Source organism: Diabrotica virgifera, chromosome 3 (assembly GCF_917563875.1).
Source record: "Diabrotica virgifera virgifera chromosome 3, PGI_DIABVI_V3a".
NCBI classification, from domain to species: Eukaryota; Metazoa; Arthropoda; class Insecta; order Coleoptera; family Chrysomelidae; genus Diabrotica; species Diabrotica virgifera.
Window position 1 is genome coordinate 257,328,641 of NC_065445.1, and position 20,055 is coordinate 257,348,695.

A 20,055-nucleotide genomic window follows, 5' to 3' on the forward strand; every position below is an offset into this window, starting at 1 on the left:
ATAAAAATCGGACGTCTGCGCTGGATGGGCCATGTTGAACGGATGTTGGAGACCGAAAAACCAAAACATATAATGAGGCAAGCACCAGTAGGGAGAAGGTCAAAGGGAAGACCCAAACTTACATGGAACAAGTGGAACAAGATCTGAAAACACTTGAGATTACCCACTGGAAGAACAAAGCAAGGAACAGAACAGAATGGCGGAAAATCCTAGAACAAGCCAGGACCCAAAAAGGGTTGTCGAGCTACTGATGATGATGAACCTAGCCAGATTGCACATGGGTTTTTGGGTACTACAGGGTGTGGTAACGAATGGGCCATGGCTAACCTTAGATTTCTGAGCTTAAAATAGGTCGATAAGCTAACTTACTTTAGTACGAAAGTTGATAAAAACCGAAATACAGAGTGTTAAAGTTAAACTTTTATATTATTTCATAATTTTCAAAGGGCGCCATATACGTCTTTCAGCGCTTATTTAATATGTTTAATTTTTTGGACGTCTTGGATTTAAAAGCACCCTAATATATCTGTGCAGATATTGGCATTGAATCTGACCCGGGCCGACCGTCACATGTAACACCGTTGCCGTATCCTCTATTTTTTCATACTATCATGTTACAATTTTTTGTGATATTATATTTGTGTGTGAAATGTATCATTTTTGTGTATTTTAGGTATGTTCTAGTATGTTATGTATATATAGGTTTTTACTTGATTATTTTAAATCATTGTGACGTTTAACTTGCTAGAAACCTTGTAATATTGTGTACCTAATGTGTTAAAAGTAAGTAATTTTGAAACACCAATTAAGTAAAGTTTATTATGTTGTTGTTTTCACCAATTTTGAAAAAATGTGAAAACATTGAATTGTCCACGTCCGTCTGTCCGTCCGTTTTGTCTGTCTGTTTGCAAACTCAACTCCTTCGTCATTATACCAGGTAGAATGACAAATGAGGTGTCAAATGAAAGCTTATCCAAGGATGGTACTAAAGGTGAGAAATTTAACCTAGGCTGTCTGTCCGTCTGTCTGTCCGACCGCGTATATGATTCCTTCGTCACTGTACCAGGTAGAATGACAAATGAGGTGTCAAATGAAAGCTTATAATCCAAAGATGGTACTAAAGATGAGAAGTTTGACATAGGCTGTCTGTCCGCCTGTCCGTCCGACCTGGTATAGTGACGGAGGAGTTATATTCGCGGACAGACAGACAGACGGACAGACAACCTAGGTCTAATTTCTTACCTTTAGTACTATCCTTGGATTATAAGCTTTAATTTGATTAATCTGATTTATCATTATACCTAGTATAATGACGGAGAAGTAAATGATATTATTCTATTATTCTTGTAGGTATATTTAACATTGATTGAAATTATGAAAGAAATATATAGAAAACAGCATGGCAACACTGTGATGCACAAACATAAAAATGCAGCCACATTCAGCTGTGCCAGCTGTGCGTTACATAGGGTGCTTTAAAATCCAAGATGTCCAATTTTTTTATCCCCCATTCTACATACTTTTTGAAGCAAAACTTTTATTCTTTTAATATTTTTACTTAAAAATAATATACTACATTAATCTCGCTGAACTTAACTGTTTTCGATATAAACGCATTTTAAATCTGAGATGCAACATAATCTTTTGCATATCTTTCTGGTTCACCCGAACTTGAAACCATAATAATTGTGCAATTTCTCACATTTATGTTATTCCTTTAAATAGAATTTGCGATACATTTTTGGAAATTATTATGGTTTTAAGTTTATTTTTCGGGTGTAACTATACAATGATATTATGCAAAAAATTATTTTGCATCGCTGATTTAAAATGCGCTTATCTTGAAAACGGTTGAGTTTAGCGAGTTGAATGGTGTATACTTTTTTTAAGTAAAAATAATAGAGGAATACAAGTTTTGATTTAAAAACTATGTACTGTGGGTAATAAAAAAAATCAACGTATTAAATGAGCGCGTGAAAGACGTATGTAGCGCCCTCTGGATAATACATAATTTTTGGTGGCTAATTTAGATTTCTCGTTTCAAAAAACTTCCGCTTACTAAATTTCGTGTTGTTATCCCATGCCTGTCAGGACGTATTCAAGAATAAATAAAATAAAAGTTTAACTTTGACACCCTGTATTTCGGTTATTATCAACTTTAGCACTAAAGTAAGTTAGCTTAAATCGACCTATTTTAACCTCAGGAATCTAAGGTTAAGCTATGGCCCATTCGTTACCAAACACCCTGTATACCTAATACATTATAAATACCGAATGCCCATCACAGTTAGGAGGCATGTAATAGTAAAAAATAAGGGCTAAAAATGGCATTTTTTTCGTTTAAATCGATACAGGTAAAAATGGGGTAATGTAATATATTAGGGGAGTGCATTTAGATTTTCACTTCGGAAAAAATCAAACAAGATAAAACTTTTTGTAATTTCATTAAGAAATGTTTAATAAACAACATATCAAAAAGTTCTACTCGAGAAGTGGGTGCTTCATTTTTATTAAACAAATGAACAGCGAAGTTAGATGTTTTTTTAAATAACTCCGAGAATATAATTTTTAGAAAAAAACTGACTTGACCATTGAAAAATTCAGAAAATTTTACAAAAAAAACCTTATATAAAGATTTTTCTAAAATTAAATCTCTAGCTTCTATAATTTTTTATTTATAACGCTAAAGTCACCCTTCTCACACACATTGGCGCACTGTAAACTAGCGTTGGAAGAAGTGCACGGTTGAGTTTTTTAAATGTAATTCTTTAACTAATGGATCAAAAGAAATTTTACAAATTGGACATGAAAGAAGATGAAATAAGCTATCTTATGGTTGTAATAAAAAGAAATAAAATGTATGGACATAAGTAACTTGTGGGCGGAAAGTGAGCCTTACATGAATTTTGTTTAAAAATGATTTAAAAATGTGTAACTAATACAATTTTACTTATAAAACTCTCAAATTTGCACAAATTACCTCTCAATCATCTTGCTAAACGATGTTTCATTTAAAAAAAATCTCAAAAATTTAATTCAAATAATACGCTGTCTCAAAAAATGTAATTTTTGAAAACTTCGTAGTTTTACAGAATTCCCACCACTTTAAGACGGTATTACTCAAGTTTCAATAAATCTAATACAATTTTTTTATATTTTTTTAAGGCTTAGGATGTAATATTTAAAAATCACTGAATTATTTTAGTTAAAAATGAAACAAACAATTTCTTTTTGAGAATACTAAGAAAGATAACAAAAATGTAATACAAAATCCGAAAAGTACCAGCTGAAAAAATGTATATACAGAGTGATCAAAACTTTTTTTTGTAAAACTTACCTAAAATATATTTAATAATAAGCTTCAACAATAACAAATGTTCAACAAAAAAATTTTTTTTAGCTCTTATACAGTATGTCTGCTTAACTTGGAACCTATTGATAACTTTTTTAATATCAGTTTTACGAAAAAAAGTTATTCTTTATAAAATACTCTGCATCATATATAACATAAGATGCAACCATCAAATATCAAATTTTGTTAATTTTGTACGAGGTATGTCAAAAAATATGAATTTCACTAAAGAGTAAAGTACCTTTATATTTCACAATATCGAAAATTGTAATAAAGAAAAGTTGTTTGGAATTAAAAACTATGTTCTAACATGTAATTATATCCTTCTAATCGAAAATTTTGTTTTTTTTAATATTGTTTCAAATTAATTATACCCAACATCATTAAATTTTCACTTATTATTTATGATAACTGATGTATTTTTAATTTTATGAAGAAAGTTATTCGTCATAAATAGCTGTGCATGGTCTAACACTTAATATGCAAATATAAAATATTATATTTTATCAATATTATACGACGTGTGTTAAAAAAATTATATTTCGCGCAATAAATATGTACCTTTATAGTTCACAATATTTCGATTAGAAGAGTGTTATTGCATATTGACACATCGTTTTTAATTCTGAACAACTTTCCATAATAACAATTTTCAGTATTATGAAAAATATAGGTATTTTACTCCTAACTGAAATTTTTATGTATTGACATATCTTGTACAAAATTGATATTTTTTGATTGCATTTAAAGTTTTAGAATATGCAGAGCTTTTTACTACGAATAACTTTTTTATTTATGATCCCATTGCAACAATTTTTTGAATATTGAAGAGATAGATTTTGAATAATTTGTTCTTTCTTTCTAATACATTTTAATTTTTAATATTATTGTGCAAATTATTTGTTTATCTTTTTTTTAAGAATGAAATTCCATATTTGTTTGATTGGATTCTACTTGTTTTTCATTTAAATATCCGCCATTTTGGATCCGCCATTTTGAAATTTAAATTTTTAATCTTTAATTCAGATTCAACAACCTGTTAAAAATAAAGACAATAAATGTTTTAGAAAAATGTTCTTTTTTATGTTCTTTTTAGAAAATCCGCATTTTGGATCCGCCATTTTATTGATTATAATGTTAACATTTAAGTTAGGTTTATCAAAGCTCTCAAAAATAAATATATGTAGAAATAAATACATTTTGTAAAGAAATTATGATTTTACAACTATTTTTTAAGTTATCCGCCATTTTGGATCTGCCATTTTATAATTTAAATTATCAAAATTTGATTCAGGTTCAGCAACCTCTCAAAAATATCACATATATGTAAACAAATCCGTTTTATAAAAAAAATTCGGATTTTCCAACTGCTTTTTAACGATTAAAAAAAATCCGCCATTTTGAATCCGCCATTTTGAATTTGCAAATTGTAATGTCAGATTCGGGTTCAGCATAATCAAAACTAAAATAAAACATTTTTTATCAAAATAAAATTTTGAATTCACCCATAATATTCTTAACATTATTTATACAAAACAATTGTTACTGTTTAAACAATTAATAAACAATTAGCGGCGAAATTTGTGAGTAGAACTTTTTACTTTAACATATTTATAAACTAACAAAAAAAGTTTTAGAAAAATATAACCTTGTTTGATTTTTTCCGAAACATTGTATCTTTTCGTTCTAATTGCACTCCCCTATATTACATGTTTAGAATTTAGAGTACATATTAATTTTTTAGTAGATGTGCAGAAGTTTAAAATGGCAGTTTTTGAATTTTGGTACGATCATTGGTTTAAATTTTGTTCAATTTGTTTTCACGTAGAGTTTTTTTGCAATATTATTGTTCAGAAAATAATAATGATATAGCAAGTCTGCGGGAACAACACGAAAGAAGAAGACTTATATTTTGAGTATATTTAAAAAGATACAGATCATTTTTACCATTATCATACCTATGTATGAAATTTAACCCTTAACTACAGAGATCCGGTATTTTTTACCGTATATACCGGCATACAATTTTGTATTTATAATGTATTAGGTATGTAGTACCTTAAAAACCCAATTGCAACCTGGCTTGGTCAGTGTCCCGAACATGATATTTTTTACGTTATTTCCCTGGAGTATAACGTTTCCTTAACAAAGAAGTATCCGCCACTTGCTAATTGGATAGCAAATAGCTTTGGTAATACCGTTGAGCTTTCTTGGTGAATAAAAAAGGATTTAAAAATATCGGTGATGCAAGTATATTATTGTTCTTTTCTTTTTTCGAGCTGTTCTATTCTTATACCGTTCTATTGATTGGATTCAGCGAGTATCGTTAATGTCTCTTTTTATTATTGTTCGAATGACAAATAATGCCTACGCGTTGGACAATTAGATGCATCGACTATTAGTCTAAGAGCTAGTGAACCTTTTGACTAACGGTCGTCCTGTAAGGCTAGAAATTTGTAGAGTGATAATTCATAGCACACCAAAGCTAAAAACCATGACCTGGCAGGCCTCAGCGGTGCACGTGTATCTACCAGGTGAATCGAAAAGTGCAAATTTAGGGGGTAAAATAAACTTTCTCCTGTAAGGTTTAAATTTAAGTATGTGTTTGAGTAAGTCATTTAAAAGAAATGTGTAAAATGACAGGCGATTCTGAAGAGCATAAGACCTTGCCAGGCGAGGGGAAAGATTAGGGGTTTTTCCTAAATTTATTTTTTTTGCATCGAACAAATTTTTTTTAAGTTTTTTGAATCATTCCAAACAGAAAAGGTCTTTGGTGATTTTTCTCTTAAGTTAATAGTTTTTGTTATATAAGCGATTGAAAATTTTGAAAATTGCGAAATCGACCATTTTTAACCCCAAATCGGATATTTATCTAAAAATCTCAAAGTTGCCAAAGTAGGTAGATATTCTTTAAACATTGATTGATGAAATCCCAAAGAGTTTTTTGCAATACAATATCGGAAACCCCTTTGTTTTTTAATTGCTAATCAAGCGGACGCTTCACTGTAGTATAAGTGAGGACGTTTGAGTTGGCATAAATTCATTATCTCGAGAATTGGCAAATTTCAAGAGCAATCTTCAGACAGGTCGATTTTTATTTTTAAATTAGGACTTTTTGGCATATATATAATACTAGTGACGTCATCCATCTGAGCGTGATGACGTAATCGATGATTTTTTTAAATGAGAGTAGGGGTTGTGTGATAGCTCATTTGAAAGGTTATTTAATTCTCTATTCACTAATATAAACAATAACATAATTATTTATACAGGGTGTACAAAAAATTTTTTTTATTAAATTAACTTTGATTAAATTTGACAAATAGAAGAAAAAAATTTTTTTGTACACCCTGTATAAATAATTATGTTAATGTTTATATTACTGAATAGAGAATTAAATAACCTTTCAAATGAGCTATCACACAACCCCTACTCTTATTTAAAAAAATAATCGATTACGTCATCACGCCCAGATGGATGACGTCACTAGTATTATATATATATACCAAAAAGTCCTAATTCAAAAATAAAAATCGACCTGTCTGAGGATTTCTCTTCAAATTTGCCCATTCTCGAGATAATGAATTTATGTAAGCTCAAACGTCCTCAATTATACTACAGTGTAGCGCCCGCTTGATTAGCAATTAAAAAAACAAAGCGGTTTTCGATATTTTATTGCAAAAAACTCTTCGGGATTTCATCAATCAATGTTTAAGGAATATCTGCGTACCTTGCCAATATTGAAATTTTTAGATAAATGTCCGATTTGGGTAAAAAATGGCCGATTTCGCAATTTTCAAAATTTTCAATCGCTTATATAACAAAAACTATTAACTTAAGAGAAAAATAACTAAGGACCTTTTCTGTTTGGAATGATTCAAAAAGCCTAAAAAAAATTTGTTCGATGCAAAAAGAATAATTTTAGGAAAAACCCCTAATCTTTCCCCTCGCCTGGCAAGGTCTTATGCTCTTCAGAATCGCCTGTCATTGTACACATTTCTTCTAAATGACTTACTCAAACACATACTTAAATTTAAACCTTACAGGAGAAAGTTTATTTTACCCCCTAAATTTGCACTTTTCGATTCACCTGGTAGATACACGTGCACCGCTGAGGCCTGCCAGGTCATGGTTTTTAGCTTTGGTGTGCTATGAATTATCACTCTACAAATTTTTAGCCTTACAGGACGACCGTTAGTCAAAAGGTTCACTAGCTCTTAGACTATATTTAAATGTTAATTAATTTGCAATCCATGTTTATTGCTTAGTTTATCGAAAAAATGTAGGCAGTAACATTCTCCAAGATTGAAAAATATGCCGAAATCTACTACAATATTCAGTGTTATTCCATCAAAGGGGAGATTTATAATAGTTCAGAGAAATAAGGAAAAAAATATCCTATAGGTGACACAACCCCCTCCAGGCCGAAACCAAATTTTTGAGTAGTGTGGACATCTACATTAATAACCTTTATGTTTCCTGCAGCCGATTTTGATGATATACATAGTTATAAACAAATGAAGATAAAAAAACGGTAAATTTTCGGTTTTTTCGTCTATAACCAAAAAGTTAGTATTTTAAACAAATTTGAGAGTACGCTCATAAATCGTATAAAAAACTTCAATATGGCGTTCGCTGAATATGTCTATCCTTAGTTTTTTTTTTGAAAAATGGCTTTGGCATAGCCAATTAGCCAGACTTGTTTGTAATTGATTGCAGATTCATAGTCATAAATTTCTTACTTCATAACATAAGTACATACTACAATATTATTTTTAGATACATAGGTACATTGTGTTGCTTTTTTTATTTTGTTTTTTTTAATCATTTTACTGTGTTTTTTTTAATATATATTTTAATTTGTGCTAAACACTTTTTTTTACTTTCTTTTTTTTATTTTTCTTTTTTTTATTTTTGTTTCATTTTTTTTTGTTATTATTATTTTACTATGTGTTTTTTATATATTTTTTTTAAAATTTTTTCAAACCACATTATCAAATTATGCCTAGTTAGTAGGTATATATTACATGTACAACTTGTATTTACATAATTTAACATGTTTATAAATGAGATGAAGAATTTCCATATCATTTGTAAATATTAAAGTATTAAGGTTTATTGGGAAAAAACATTTTAAATTTTTTAATTCCTTATAAAGGTCGTTTAGATTATTTATTTGTAAATGACATTCTAATATGACATGTGCTAGATCTCCGATTTTGCCACAAGTACAATTAGGAGTCTCTGACAAGCCGATTCTATGCATATAAGATGGCGTAAGAGCATGATTAATGGTCTTTATAAAATGTCTATTATATTCTGTGTAAAACCATCTTCCTGAGAATATCCTAGGGTTACAATGAGCAAAATTTGAGCCAGTATTACATTCTCTGTAATACATTTGCCAATTATTTTTACGTTTTTGTCTGCTAAAAGTATCGATATCTGAAGCTGGAATTAAATTTTTGTTTATTTTTTCTCCGATCATATAAGCTGATTTAGCAAAACTATCCTTAGTTGTTGCTTAGAAAATTGCAAAATAAATTTTTTTAAATTTTTAAAAATTAACTTAAAACGTTCTTATTACAAGGAATGCTGAGACTTCTGGTGCTCAAATAATACCCTAAATTTCAAAGCAATTGGTCAAATAGTTTAAAAGGTATTTAATTTGTTTATCCCAAATTAATTTTTTTGCAACGCTATAAGTCATAAAATGATGAAGTTACACTAATACTTTGGATAGTTTATGAATGAAGATTTATACTATTAATTTAATTAAAAAAAAATAACAAAAAATAATTCTAAATACTGCAAAATTATTTTGCAAGAACATGTCTATTTTTTGCTTACTTATAAATAATTAGAATAACTTTTTAACCGTTACCCGTAGAAAAATTATTTTTTCTACGAGCGTACAAAAATGTCTACTTTCGCGCACGCATTTTAGTTTAGAAAGTTTCATTTTTCCGCACGCGTGTTACTTTTCCGCACGCGTGTTAATTTAGATATGTTAATATGGCCTTAAAGTAATTATAATACATGCAATAAACTAATATTTAGATATTATTTACTAATTTATTTCAAATATAGGTATCTGAATTAAAAAAAGGGGGGGCTAACTTCGTCCCTAATTGTCCTAGGACAATTGTTTTTCTTTCTAAATGTGTATAAAAATTCAGTCTTTCCAAATATGAAAAAATAATTTTTCTACGGGTAATGGTTAAAAAGTTATTCTAATTGTTTATAAGTAAGCAAAAAATCGACGTGTTTTTGCAAAATAATTTTACACTGTTTAAAATTACTTTTTGTCATTTTTTAGTCAATAGTATAAATGTTCTTCTTCCATAAACTGTCAGAAGTCTTACTGTAGCCTCATAATTTTCTGACTTTAGTGTTGCAAAAAAAATGAATTTGGGATAAACAAATTAAATAACTTTTAAACTATTTGACCAATTGCTTTAAAATTCAAAATATAATTTAAGCACCACAAGTTTCAGCAATTCGTGTAATAAGAAGGTTCTAAGTTTATTTTTACATAAGTTATGAATATTTATAAAAACTTAAAATTTATGATATATTTTGCAATTTTCTTAGCAACTAATAAGGATAAACATATTCAGCGAACACCACATTGAAATTTTTTAGACGCTTTATGAGTTTCTTACTGCTTTTAATGCTTAACTTTTTGGTTATAGACGAAAAAAGCGAAAATTTACCGTTTTTTGATCTTCAATTGTTTATAACTATGTATATCATCAAAATCGGCTGCAGGAAACATAAAGGTTATTAACATAGATGTCCATACTACTCAAAAAATTTGGTTTCGGCCTGGAGGGGGATGTGTCACGAGAAAAATCTTATTTCTCTGTACTGTAATAACAACCGATGATATTAATGCATATATTATGTGGGTCAATCTAGGAGAACATATAAAGCAATAATGGACGACTAGGCATTGCAGCTAAAAAATAATCAGAAATAAATTTTTATACCTGTACACGTACAAGATTATGTTAGTACCAACATTATTGGTTTATTAAAATTACTGAATCATGTGCGAAAAGAAAATTTCAAATAGATAAAAAATTTAAAAAATCATAAAATTGGTTTTAAAATATTAAAAAATATGAAATTCAAAAGCATAGAAAAACAAATATTGTGGAAAAAATGATTTACTATTTTTAATTTATATCAGGTATCGAAATATCGTGTAAAAATTATACGAAAATATGAAAAACCTTCTATACTAAAATCACAATAAAGATGCACTAGAAATAAACCAAGACATGGTGAATGTTACGAGGAGCACACTTGAATCATGATTAAAAAGTTTATACATTGTAAATCATGACTCAAGTGTGCTCCCCGCAACATTCACCATGTCTTGGTTTATTTCTAGTGGATTTTTATTGTGGTTTTAGTATAAACCGAGAGATTTAGAACAAAAACTCCCGAATAAATCGATTTTTAAATACAATGACTTAAAACTCATCAACATTATTAACATTATGTTCGGGATGACGTCAGGAAAAAAGTCTACAATAGAAAAATGGGTGGAAATGCTTAATTGCATTTATAGTGCATAAAATGCATGCAAGAGTAAGGGCCAGATTTTGTTACTCGGGAGGTTTTTGGGGTTGCTGAACAAGAATACGCCATCATAACCGTTCCCTGGAGCAGCTGGTGCCTAGGGGTAGGTACTGCTAAGGCACGTCATCTGGAGTTTCGAGAGTTTTCGACATTACAGATAGACACTCCAGAGGTCTTCACTTACGTCATAATCGTAATCAACAACTCCGAAAACCCCTGAGTACTATGTTTGTATTAATTTAGCGTCGAAAAGCCTCAAAATTTCAGAAGATGACGTGCAAAAATTAATAGGTAAGGTAAAAGGTATAGTAAGGTACAGTTTTCAATCCTAATAGCGACATAAATAATATTGAAAAATATTAAAAATATTAATAAAAGATTTTTAAATTGAAAACCTATTGGTCCATTTCCCTGGTGACACTTCCATGGCTTCTAAAAATTGCGAGCCAGATGGATGCTGAAGCGAAGAAGACAAGAGGGAATTCAAAAAACTTACAATTCACGACCCATCTGTTCAGCTGTTCAATTTAAAAATCTTTTAGTAATATTTTTAATATTTTTCAATATTATTAATTTCGCTATTAGGATTGAAAACTTTACCTTACCTTTCATTTGCCAGATGACGCTAGTCACCTAATCCATTCACGTCAGTTGCGGTGTGGGGGATAAACTCTCGTTGTTGGCCACTTAGACTTAGAGTATGGAGCAGCAGGCCTACGTCTCTCCGATGAGACTCCAATAAGAGTCGAAAATCGTCGATTCAAAGTGCTGGACTGCGCTCCGTATTCTAAGTGAAAAATAATATTGTTTTGCCTTCGCATTGCAACTGAATAAAAATGGAATTTTTATTTTTATTTCCAAAAATTTATATTTATTTAAAAAAACTCCTGACGTCGCGGTAGTTAACCGATTTTAATTTTGCAAATTGCAAATGAAAGGTACAGTATTCTTCTATATGCAAAAAAATTCAACTTGCTATCTGCTTTATTTTTAGTCCTACAACATTTTGCGAAAGCTGGATTGTAAAATTTATTTTGCAAAATCTATTAAACCGATCTTAATAAAATTTACAGTATTGTTTTATTATATCATAAAGTTTTTCTGGGTAAAATATGAAGGTCCTACGTGTAGCATAAATAGTTGAAAAACGTAAAATGCAAATACTTGTTTTTTATGTTTTTTTTTCGCAATTATTGCTATTTTGCAACAAGGGTGACAAATTTAAAATTTTTTAGCTAATCCTATATTGTAACAAATTTAATTACGCAACTTTTATGTCGGTGCAACTTTTCTAGAAAGTGAATACTTTTAAAGTTACAATCAAAAAACGAAGAAAAAAATCGAATTTTTCCTTCATTTTTTGACATTTTGATTATTTAAACAATGTTCCGGACCTTTTTGAGTGGGAGGATAACTTAATTATTATTATATGAGTTAATTCCAAGCAATTTCTACAAAAAATATGAGTCACCTCTCAACGTCCATCTCAAAGCAGATGCGCCCTGGACTATAAGTGCTGTATTTAAAAACTGATTTATTTTTTTCTAAATGCCCTGGGTCTAATCTTTCAAAAAGGAAAGAACATTAAAATACTATTATTAACCCGTTTATTTCGTTTCAGGCATTTGGCGTGGAAATAATATTAACCATTATCCTGGTGATAGCCAATTGCTCCAGTTGGGATAAAAGGAATTCCCACAAATCCGATTCTGTTCCCATAAAAATCGGATTGGTAGTTGTGGCGCTCAACGTATCCGCAGTAAGTGTACATTTTTTATTTCAGCTTCATTTAAGAAGAAAATGGAATTGGGTAGAAAGATCAAAATGCAAAATGTACTGTTTTTAGTTGTTTCGCTATGTGTGAGCGAGATTAGCATTGGAATTATCCAGTTTCCAGAGATTGAATTTTAACAATGGAAATTTTATACAGTGTGATGTAAAAGTATGGAATAAATTCATTATTTTGCAAACAGGGGACTTTAAACAAATTAAAACACTTCAATTTTAATTTTTGAATAACAATACTAAGTACATAATTCTGGTTAACCCTGTTGAAATAAATATTCGAATAATTCTTCTTCTTCAGGTTCCGTCCCCTATCGAAGGTTGGAAATCATCATCGCTATTTTAATTTTATTGGCCGCACCTCTGAATAATTCTAATGAGCTGCAACCGAACTACTCTCTCAAATTTCTTAGCCAGGATACTTTGCGTCGTCCTGGGTTTCTCTTCCCTTGTATCTACCCTTGCATAACTAACCTAAGTAATACGTACTTCTCTCCCCTCATTATGTGACCCAGATATTGAATCTTTCTAATTTTAACAGTTTTTATGACTTCGCATTCTTTCTTCATTCTTTGTAACACCTCTATATTAGTTACTTTTTCAGTCCACGATATTCTGTGGATTCTCCTGTAGCACCACATCTCAAAGGAGTTTAATTTTTTGATTTAAGACTGTTTTATTGTCCACGTTTCATGCCGTATAGTAAAGTAGAAAAAACGTAACAACGTAGCATTCTTGTGCGGATCTCTAGATTAAGGTTGCGGTTGCAAAGTAAGTTCTTCAATTTTATGAACGTGTTTCTTGCCGTGTCTATTCTAGATCTGATTTCTTTTGTTTGATCTCCATCTTCGGTTAGCCACGTTCCTAAATATTTATATGTTGTTACTCTTTCAATCGTTGTATTATTGAAGATCAGGTTATCTACATTTTGTGGTTTTTTTGAGAATATAATCATTGATTTCGTTTTCTTGAGATTCATTTTCAGTCCGTACCTTTCACATGCATTGTATACATGTTGTATTATGTACTGTAAATCTTCCACGTCACTTGCAAATATGACCGTATCGTCCGCATATCTAATATTATTAATGCTATTTCCGTTGACCAAAATACCTTCCAGAATATCCAATAAAGCTTCTTGAAATATCACTTCACTGTAGACGTTGAATAAGAGTGGTGAAAGTATGCACCCTTGTCGAACTCCTCTAAGTATACTTACTTCCTCTGTCAGTTCTCCTTCGACTCTTACTCTTGCTTTCTGATTTTGATACAGATTCGATATAATTTGTAGATCTCTACTATCTATGTTTTTGGTCTTAAGAATACTTAAAAGCTTTTCATGTTGAACTCTGTCAAAAGCTTTTTTAAAATCTATGAAGCAAGCATATATGTCCTGATTCATATCCAGACATCGTTGTGTCAGAACATTGACTCCGAATAATGCTTCTCTAGTTTCTAGACCCTTTCTAAAACCCATCTGTGAATCACTTATTTCTTGTTCTAATTTCACGTGGATTCTGTTATGTATGATTTTAAGGAAGGTTTTCAATGTGTGGCTCATTAATGCAATTGTCCGATAGTCGATAGTCATTGCAATCTTTAGCATTTGTGATTTTTGGAATCGTTACAAAAGTTGAGAGAAGCCATTCTTTGGGTATGTGTCCCGTCTTGTATATGGAGTTAAAAAGGTCTACCAAGACATCAATATTATCTTCATCAATTATCTTAAATAGTTCAATTGGTATTTCATCGGGTCCTGGAGCTTTTCTACCTTTTTCTACCTATTCGAATAATACATCGTTGCAAAGCCGATTAGAAGACCTTTCGAATGAGGTGTCCCGTGACCTCGGTTTGTATTTACGACAATACTGATGACGTAATGTCCAATTCTTATTGATGGCCATTCAAAAATTAAAATTAACGTAAAACAAAATAAGTTCTCTGTCCAGTAGCACAAAAAACGACAATAAATTAATATCGTTCTCATACCAGTAGATTGACAAGTGAAAAGTGAAAATGTTTATACATTTTTAAAATTAACGTGTTTTACGGTTATATTAAGAGTTGTCTGTTTCTGAAATAGGTAATGAATTTATTCCATACTTTTGCTTCATACTGTATATCTACACGTGCTTTGATTTTAAATTTTATAAATAAGTTGTAGACTTCCTTTGTTCGCGTATTTCGTAGTATCGCGATCTTTAAGGCACAACATTTACTGAACGGATAAGTTTAGTGATTAAATTAATAAGAAGATTAACTACGTCTTTATAATTATTATCTCGTTACATTGTACACTAAGCATCAAAACTAACGCACCACCTTAAAAATGGGACATTTTTGATGTCTCGTATTTCCTAAACCTGTTATCCGATTTGAGTGATTTTTTTAGTATATTACAGCTTTATTCATCAAGAATATCGATGTAGGTGTCATTGTATACCGGGTGTAACAATGATAGTGTGTTTTTTCCTCAAAGTTTGGAACACCCTGTGGAATATTGTAGCGTATATAAAATATTGAAATTAAAACTTAACTGTAGCCTTAGGCTTTCTTAACATTTTTCTTTTTGATTCATTCGCTTATGTGTGATAATAAAAAAGTTAAGTCCTTTAACAACTAGCCATGTTATTCATCAATACAGGGTGTTTCTAAATAAATGCGACAAACTTTAAAGGTAATTCTGCATGAAAAAATTATGACCGTTTGCTTTATAAACATATGTCCACAAATGCTTCGTTTCCGAGATACGGGATGTTGTATTTTTTTACAAACTGACGATTTATTTATTAATCTAAAACCGGTTGAGATATGCAAATGAAATTTGGTAGGTTTTAAGAGGTAGTTATTGCTCATTTTTGACATATAATTAATAATTTTATATTCACCATTGGCGTGCATACGGGATGTATCTAAAATCTTTATACCCGTATGCACGCCAATGGTGAGTATGAAATTCTTAATTGTTTGTCAAAAAATGCGCAATAATTACCTCTTAAAACCTACCAAATTTCATTTGCATATCTCAACCAGTTTTAGAGCAATAAATAACTCATCAGTTTGTAAGAAAAAATTCAACATCCCGTATCTCGGAAACAAAGCATTTGCCGACATATGTTTATAAAGAAAACGGTCATTATTTTTCATGCAGAATTACATACTCCTTAAAGTTTGGCGCACTTATTTAGAAACATCCTGTATTGATGAATAACATGGCTAGTTGTTAAAGGACCAAACTTTTTTATTATCACACATAAGCGAATGAATCAAAAAGAAAAATGTTAAGAAAGCCTAAGGCTATAGTTGAGTTTTAATTTCAATATTTTATATACGCTAGAATATCCCACAGGGTGTTCCATACTTTGAGGAAAAAACACACTATCATTGTTACACCCAGCATACAATGACACTTACCGGTTTAGCAATAATATTATTACATCGATCGATATTCTTGAAGAATAAAGCTATAATACACTAAAAAAATCACTCAAATCGGACAACGGTTTAGGAAATACGAGACATCAAAAATGTTCAATTTTTAAGATGGTGCGTTAATTATGATTCAGTGTATTATTGTATGTATGCATCTTCTTCTTCTACTTACATCCAGCTTTTATTTAGAAACACTTCTTATATTATAATTTCTTTAATATTTTCTCTTGACACATTTATGTTCTATCTCTCTTTAGAACGACAGTGTTTAACATTCGATGTAGATAATTTTGACTGAAAACTGAAAACTGCTAATTTAACATTTGATTAAGTTTCACAATTACAGTGATATTATTATTATATTTATTTTTGTAGGCAGCGTATACAGGAGCCAGCATGAATCCTGCTAGAAGTTTTGGGCCTGCTGTATGGTCATCAGATTATAAATCTCACTGGGTAGGTATATACATATAATCATACAGCAATAATTACTATTTAGTCTCGTCACTGGTTCATGTGTTAATTGTTAGTGGAAAAAGAAAATAACAATTCACTTCTTTTTTTGCATGTCTTAATCACAAAAGAGGATATGCAACCAAAGTTTACAGAAAACCAACCCATACCAACAGATATTTAAATTACCACTCAAATCACAACCTCCTAATTCAAATGTATTTTAAGAAGAAAAATCCTGTTAGCAAAAGTTAACGAAAAATGATTACCCATTTCATGTAACAGAATTTCACAAGATAGAAGAAAACAACAAAACACCACAAGCAATCCAAAAACACTCCCAAGAAGGGATTCAAAGATGACAATATACCATTTATGTAAAGGGCTTATTAATAAAATTAAAAAGGATAGAATATAAACTAAAAAGGGGTAGTTCCCTAGGTTGGCTGTATACCATATAGTTAAAAAACTCTAACATGAAGTAAAAACCACTTCTATGTAATAGGTATATTTACTAAAAAAATTTAAAAATCCCAATGGATTGAATAAAATATGTCCAATTCAGAACGTTTTCGGACCTATCAGTCCATCATCAGTTAATTAAAATACTTGCTAAATAGCCCCAGAACCAAACAATGGTGGTAATTGTAATGCAATCTACATTATTTTGAAGTAATATTGAAAAGGCTAAACGCCGATGTTGAAAGATAACCTCCGGGAACATGGTGAAACCCTATCACGAAACTTATCAACCATCTTAGGCCAACGTTGACGTTGACTACCAAGTGTCAAAGGTTTGTGAACACTTTGAAGACAAACCTTTGACACTTGGTAGTCAACGTCAACGTTGGCCTAAGATGGTTGATTAAGTTTCGTGATAGGGTTTCACCATGTTCCCGGAGGTTATCTTTCAACATCGGCGTTTAGCCTTTTCAATATTACTTCAAAATAATGTAGATTGCATTACAATTACCACCATTGTTTGGTTCTGGGGCTATTTAGCAAGTACAGTCGGAAAAATGAAAGAATACCCATGAACGAACATATAAAACACGCTGTATTTTCCTGTCACCGTGTCACAAAGAAAATTGTCCAGTGCAAGTACATGTAACAATAATTATTACATGTACTTGCGCGGGCCAATTTTTTGTGTGACACGGTTACAGGAACATACAGCGTGTTTTATATGTTCGTTCATGGGTATTCTTTCATTTTTCCTACTGTATTTGAATTCACTGATGATGGACTGATAGGTCCGAAAACGTTCTGAATTGGACATATTTTATTCAATCCATTGGGATTTCTAAATTTTTTTAGTAAATATACCTATTACATAGAAGTGGTTTTTACTTCATGTTAGAGTTTGATAGAATATAAGTACAAACAGGGACTTCAACAGATCACAGATATGTAAACATGCCTGGGAGAATGAATGAGCACAGAGTACAATGGAAAGATGCAGCAATAATCATAAACGAAACAGACATAAAAAAAGAAAAATCGAAGAAGCCGCTCTCATGTTACATAATGAAAAAAAAAATGCGTAGTAAATTCATGACGTAGTAGAATGCGTAGCAGAATGTTATGGTTGCACGCTATGGTTGCCAGTAATACATAGGTATACAACACACATTCAATCAGTTATAGACCAGGGCGCATCTGTAAAAATATTAGTACATTTGGACGTTGAGAGATGACTCAAATTTTTTTGCAGAAATTGCTTGAAAATAAATCAAATAATAATATTTGAGTTATCCTCCCTCTCAAAAAGGTCCGGAACATTGTTTAAATAATCAAAATGTCAAAAAATTAAGGAAAAATTCGATTTTTTTCTTGGTTGTAAATGGTTATAACTTTAAAAGTATTCATTTCCGAGAAAAGTTGTACTGACATCAAAGTTGCGTAATTAAATTTCCAACAATATAGAATTTGTTAAAAATTTAAGAAATAGTCACCCTTGTTGCAAAATAGCAATAAGTGTGAAAAAACATACAAAAACAAGTATTCGCATTTTACGTTTTTCAACCATTTATGCTACACTTAGGACCTTCATATTTCACCCTGAAAAATTATATGATACAGTAAAACAATACTGTAAATTTCATTAAGATCGGTTCAATAGATTTTGCAAAATAAATTTTGCAATCCAGCTTTCGTAAAAAAAATTCATTTTTTCAAAATGTTACAGGACTGAAAATAAAGCAGATAGCAAGTTGAAAAATTTTTTGCATATAGAAGTGTACTGTACCTTTCATTTGTAATTTTGTAAAATTAAAATCGTGTAACACCACGGCCTCAGGAATTTTTTTAAATAAACATTAATTATTGGTGCTACGCGCAGGACAGCGGATAGGTTGCTCTGATTGGGCATTCCAATGACCTTTGATAATGATTGATCCATTTTAATTTTTATGACATCTCGATATAAATAAATAAATTTGTTTATTGCAAAATAAAAACACATACTCTATCCTTTGAAATAACACTTTTATTAGCAAAAACTTTCTTTGTTCATATATTTTAACTTAAATAATAAAAGTTTATTATTTTTATACATATGCAATTGTTTAAACAATATTTCACAAACAATAATAAAATTAGTTTGATTTTTGTGGAATTAAAAAATTAAAATACAACAAAATATAGAGTAAGAAAATAATATATTAGATAAAGATTGGAAGAAATTTTGGTGGAAATCAACCTGTGTGAATTGAACACCGCTGTCCTGCGCGTAGCACCAAAAATTATTGTTTATTTCAAAAATTTTCTGACGCCGTGGTAATTAATCGATTTTAATTTTGAAAATTGCAAATGAAAGGTACAGTACACTTCTATAAGCAAAAAAAAATTCAACTTGCTATATGCTTTATTTTCAGTCCTGTAACATTTTGAAAAAATGAATTTTTTTTGCGAAAGCTGTATTGCAAAATTTATTTTGCAAAATCTGTTGAACCGATCTTAATGAAATTTACAGTATTGTTTTACTATATCATAAAGTTTTTCTGGGTAAAATATGAAGGTCCTAAGTGTAGCATAAATGGTTAAAAAACGTAAAATGCGAATACTTGTTTTTGTATGGTTTTTTCGCAATTATTGCTATTTTGTAACTAGGGTAACTATTTTTTAAATTTTTAACCAATTCTATATTGTAGTAAATTGAATTACGCAACTTTTATGTCAGTACAACTTTTCTCGGAAATGCATACTTTTAAAGTTATAATCAAAAAACGAAGAAAAAAATCGAATTTTTCCTTCAATTCTTGACATTTTGATTATTTAAACAATGTTCCGGACCTTTTTGAGAGGGAGGATAACTCAAATATTATTATTTGATTTATTTTCAAGCAATTTCTGTAAAAAAATTTGAGTCACCTCTCAACGTCCATCTCAAAACAGATCCGCCCTGGACTATTAAGAAACCCCGCTTAACAACCTTTTGGTTA

General features: G+C 30.4%; 2 protein-coding genes across 8 annotated transcripts in view; one reads left to right on the plus strand and one right to left on the minus strand.

Annotated features, from left to right (window-relative positions):
• LOC114329669 (breast cancer anti-estrogen resistance protein 3 homolog) overlaps positions 1-20,055 on the minus strand; it is a 288,951-nt gene that overhangs the window by 58,671 nt on the left and 210,225 nt on the right. The gene's annotated exons all lie outside the window — the stretch shown is intronic.
• The window catches only part of LOC114329671 (aquaporin AQPcic), a 50,387-nt gene that overhangs the window by 27,052 nt on the left and 3,280 nt on the right, over positions 1-20,055 (plus strand). For all 3 annotated transcript variants that reach the window (XM_028278857.2, XM_050647343.1, XM_050647344.1), the window contains 2 exons: positions 12,564-12,701; positions 16,535-16,615. In XM_028278857.2, the coding sequence (XP_028134658.2) occupies positions 12,564-12,701; positions 16,535-16,615 (219 nt within the window). The remainder of the gene's footprint in view (positions 1-12,563; positions 12,702-16,534; positions 16,616-20,055) is intronic.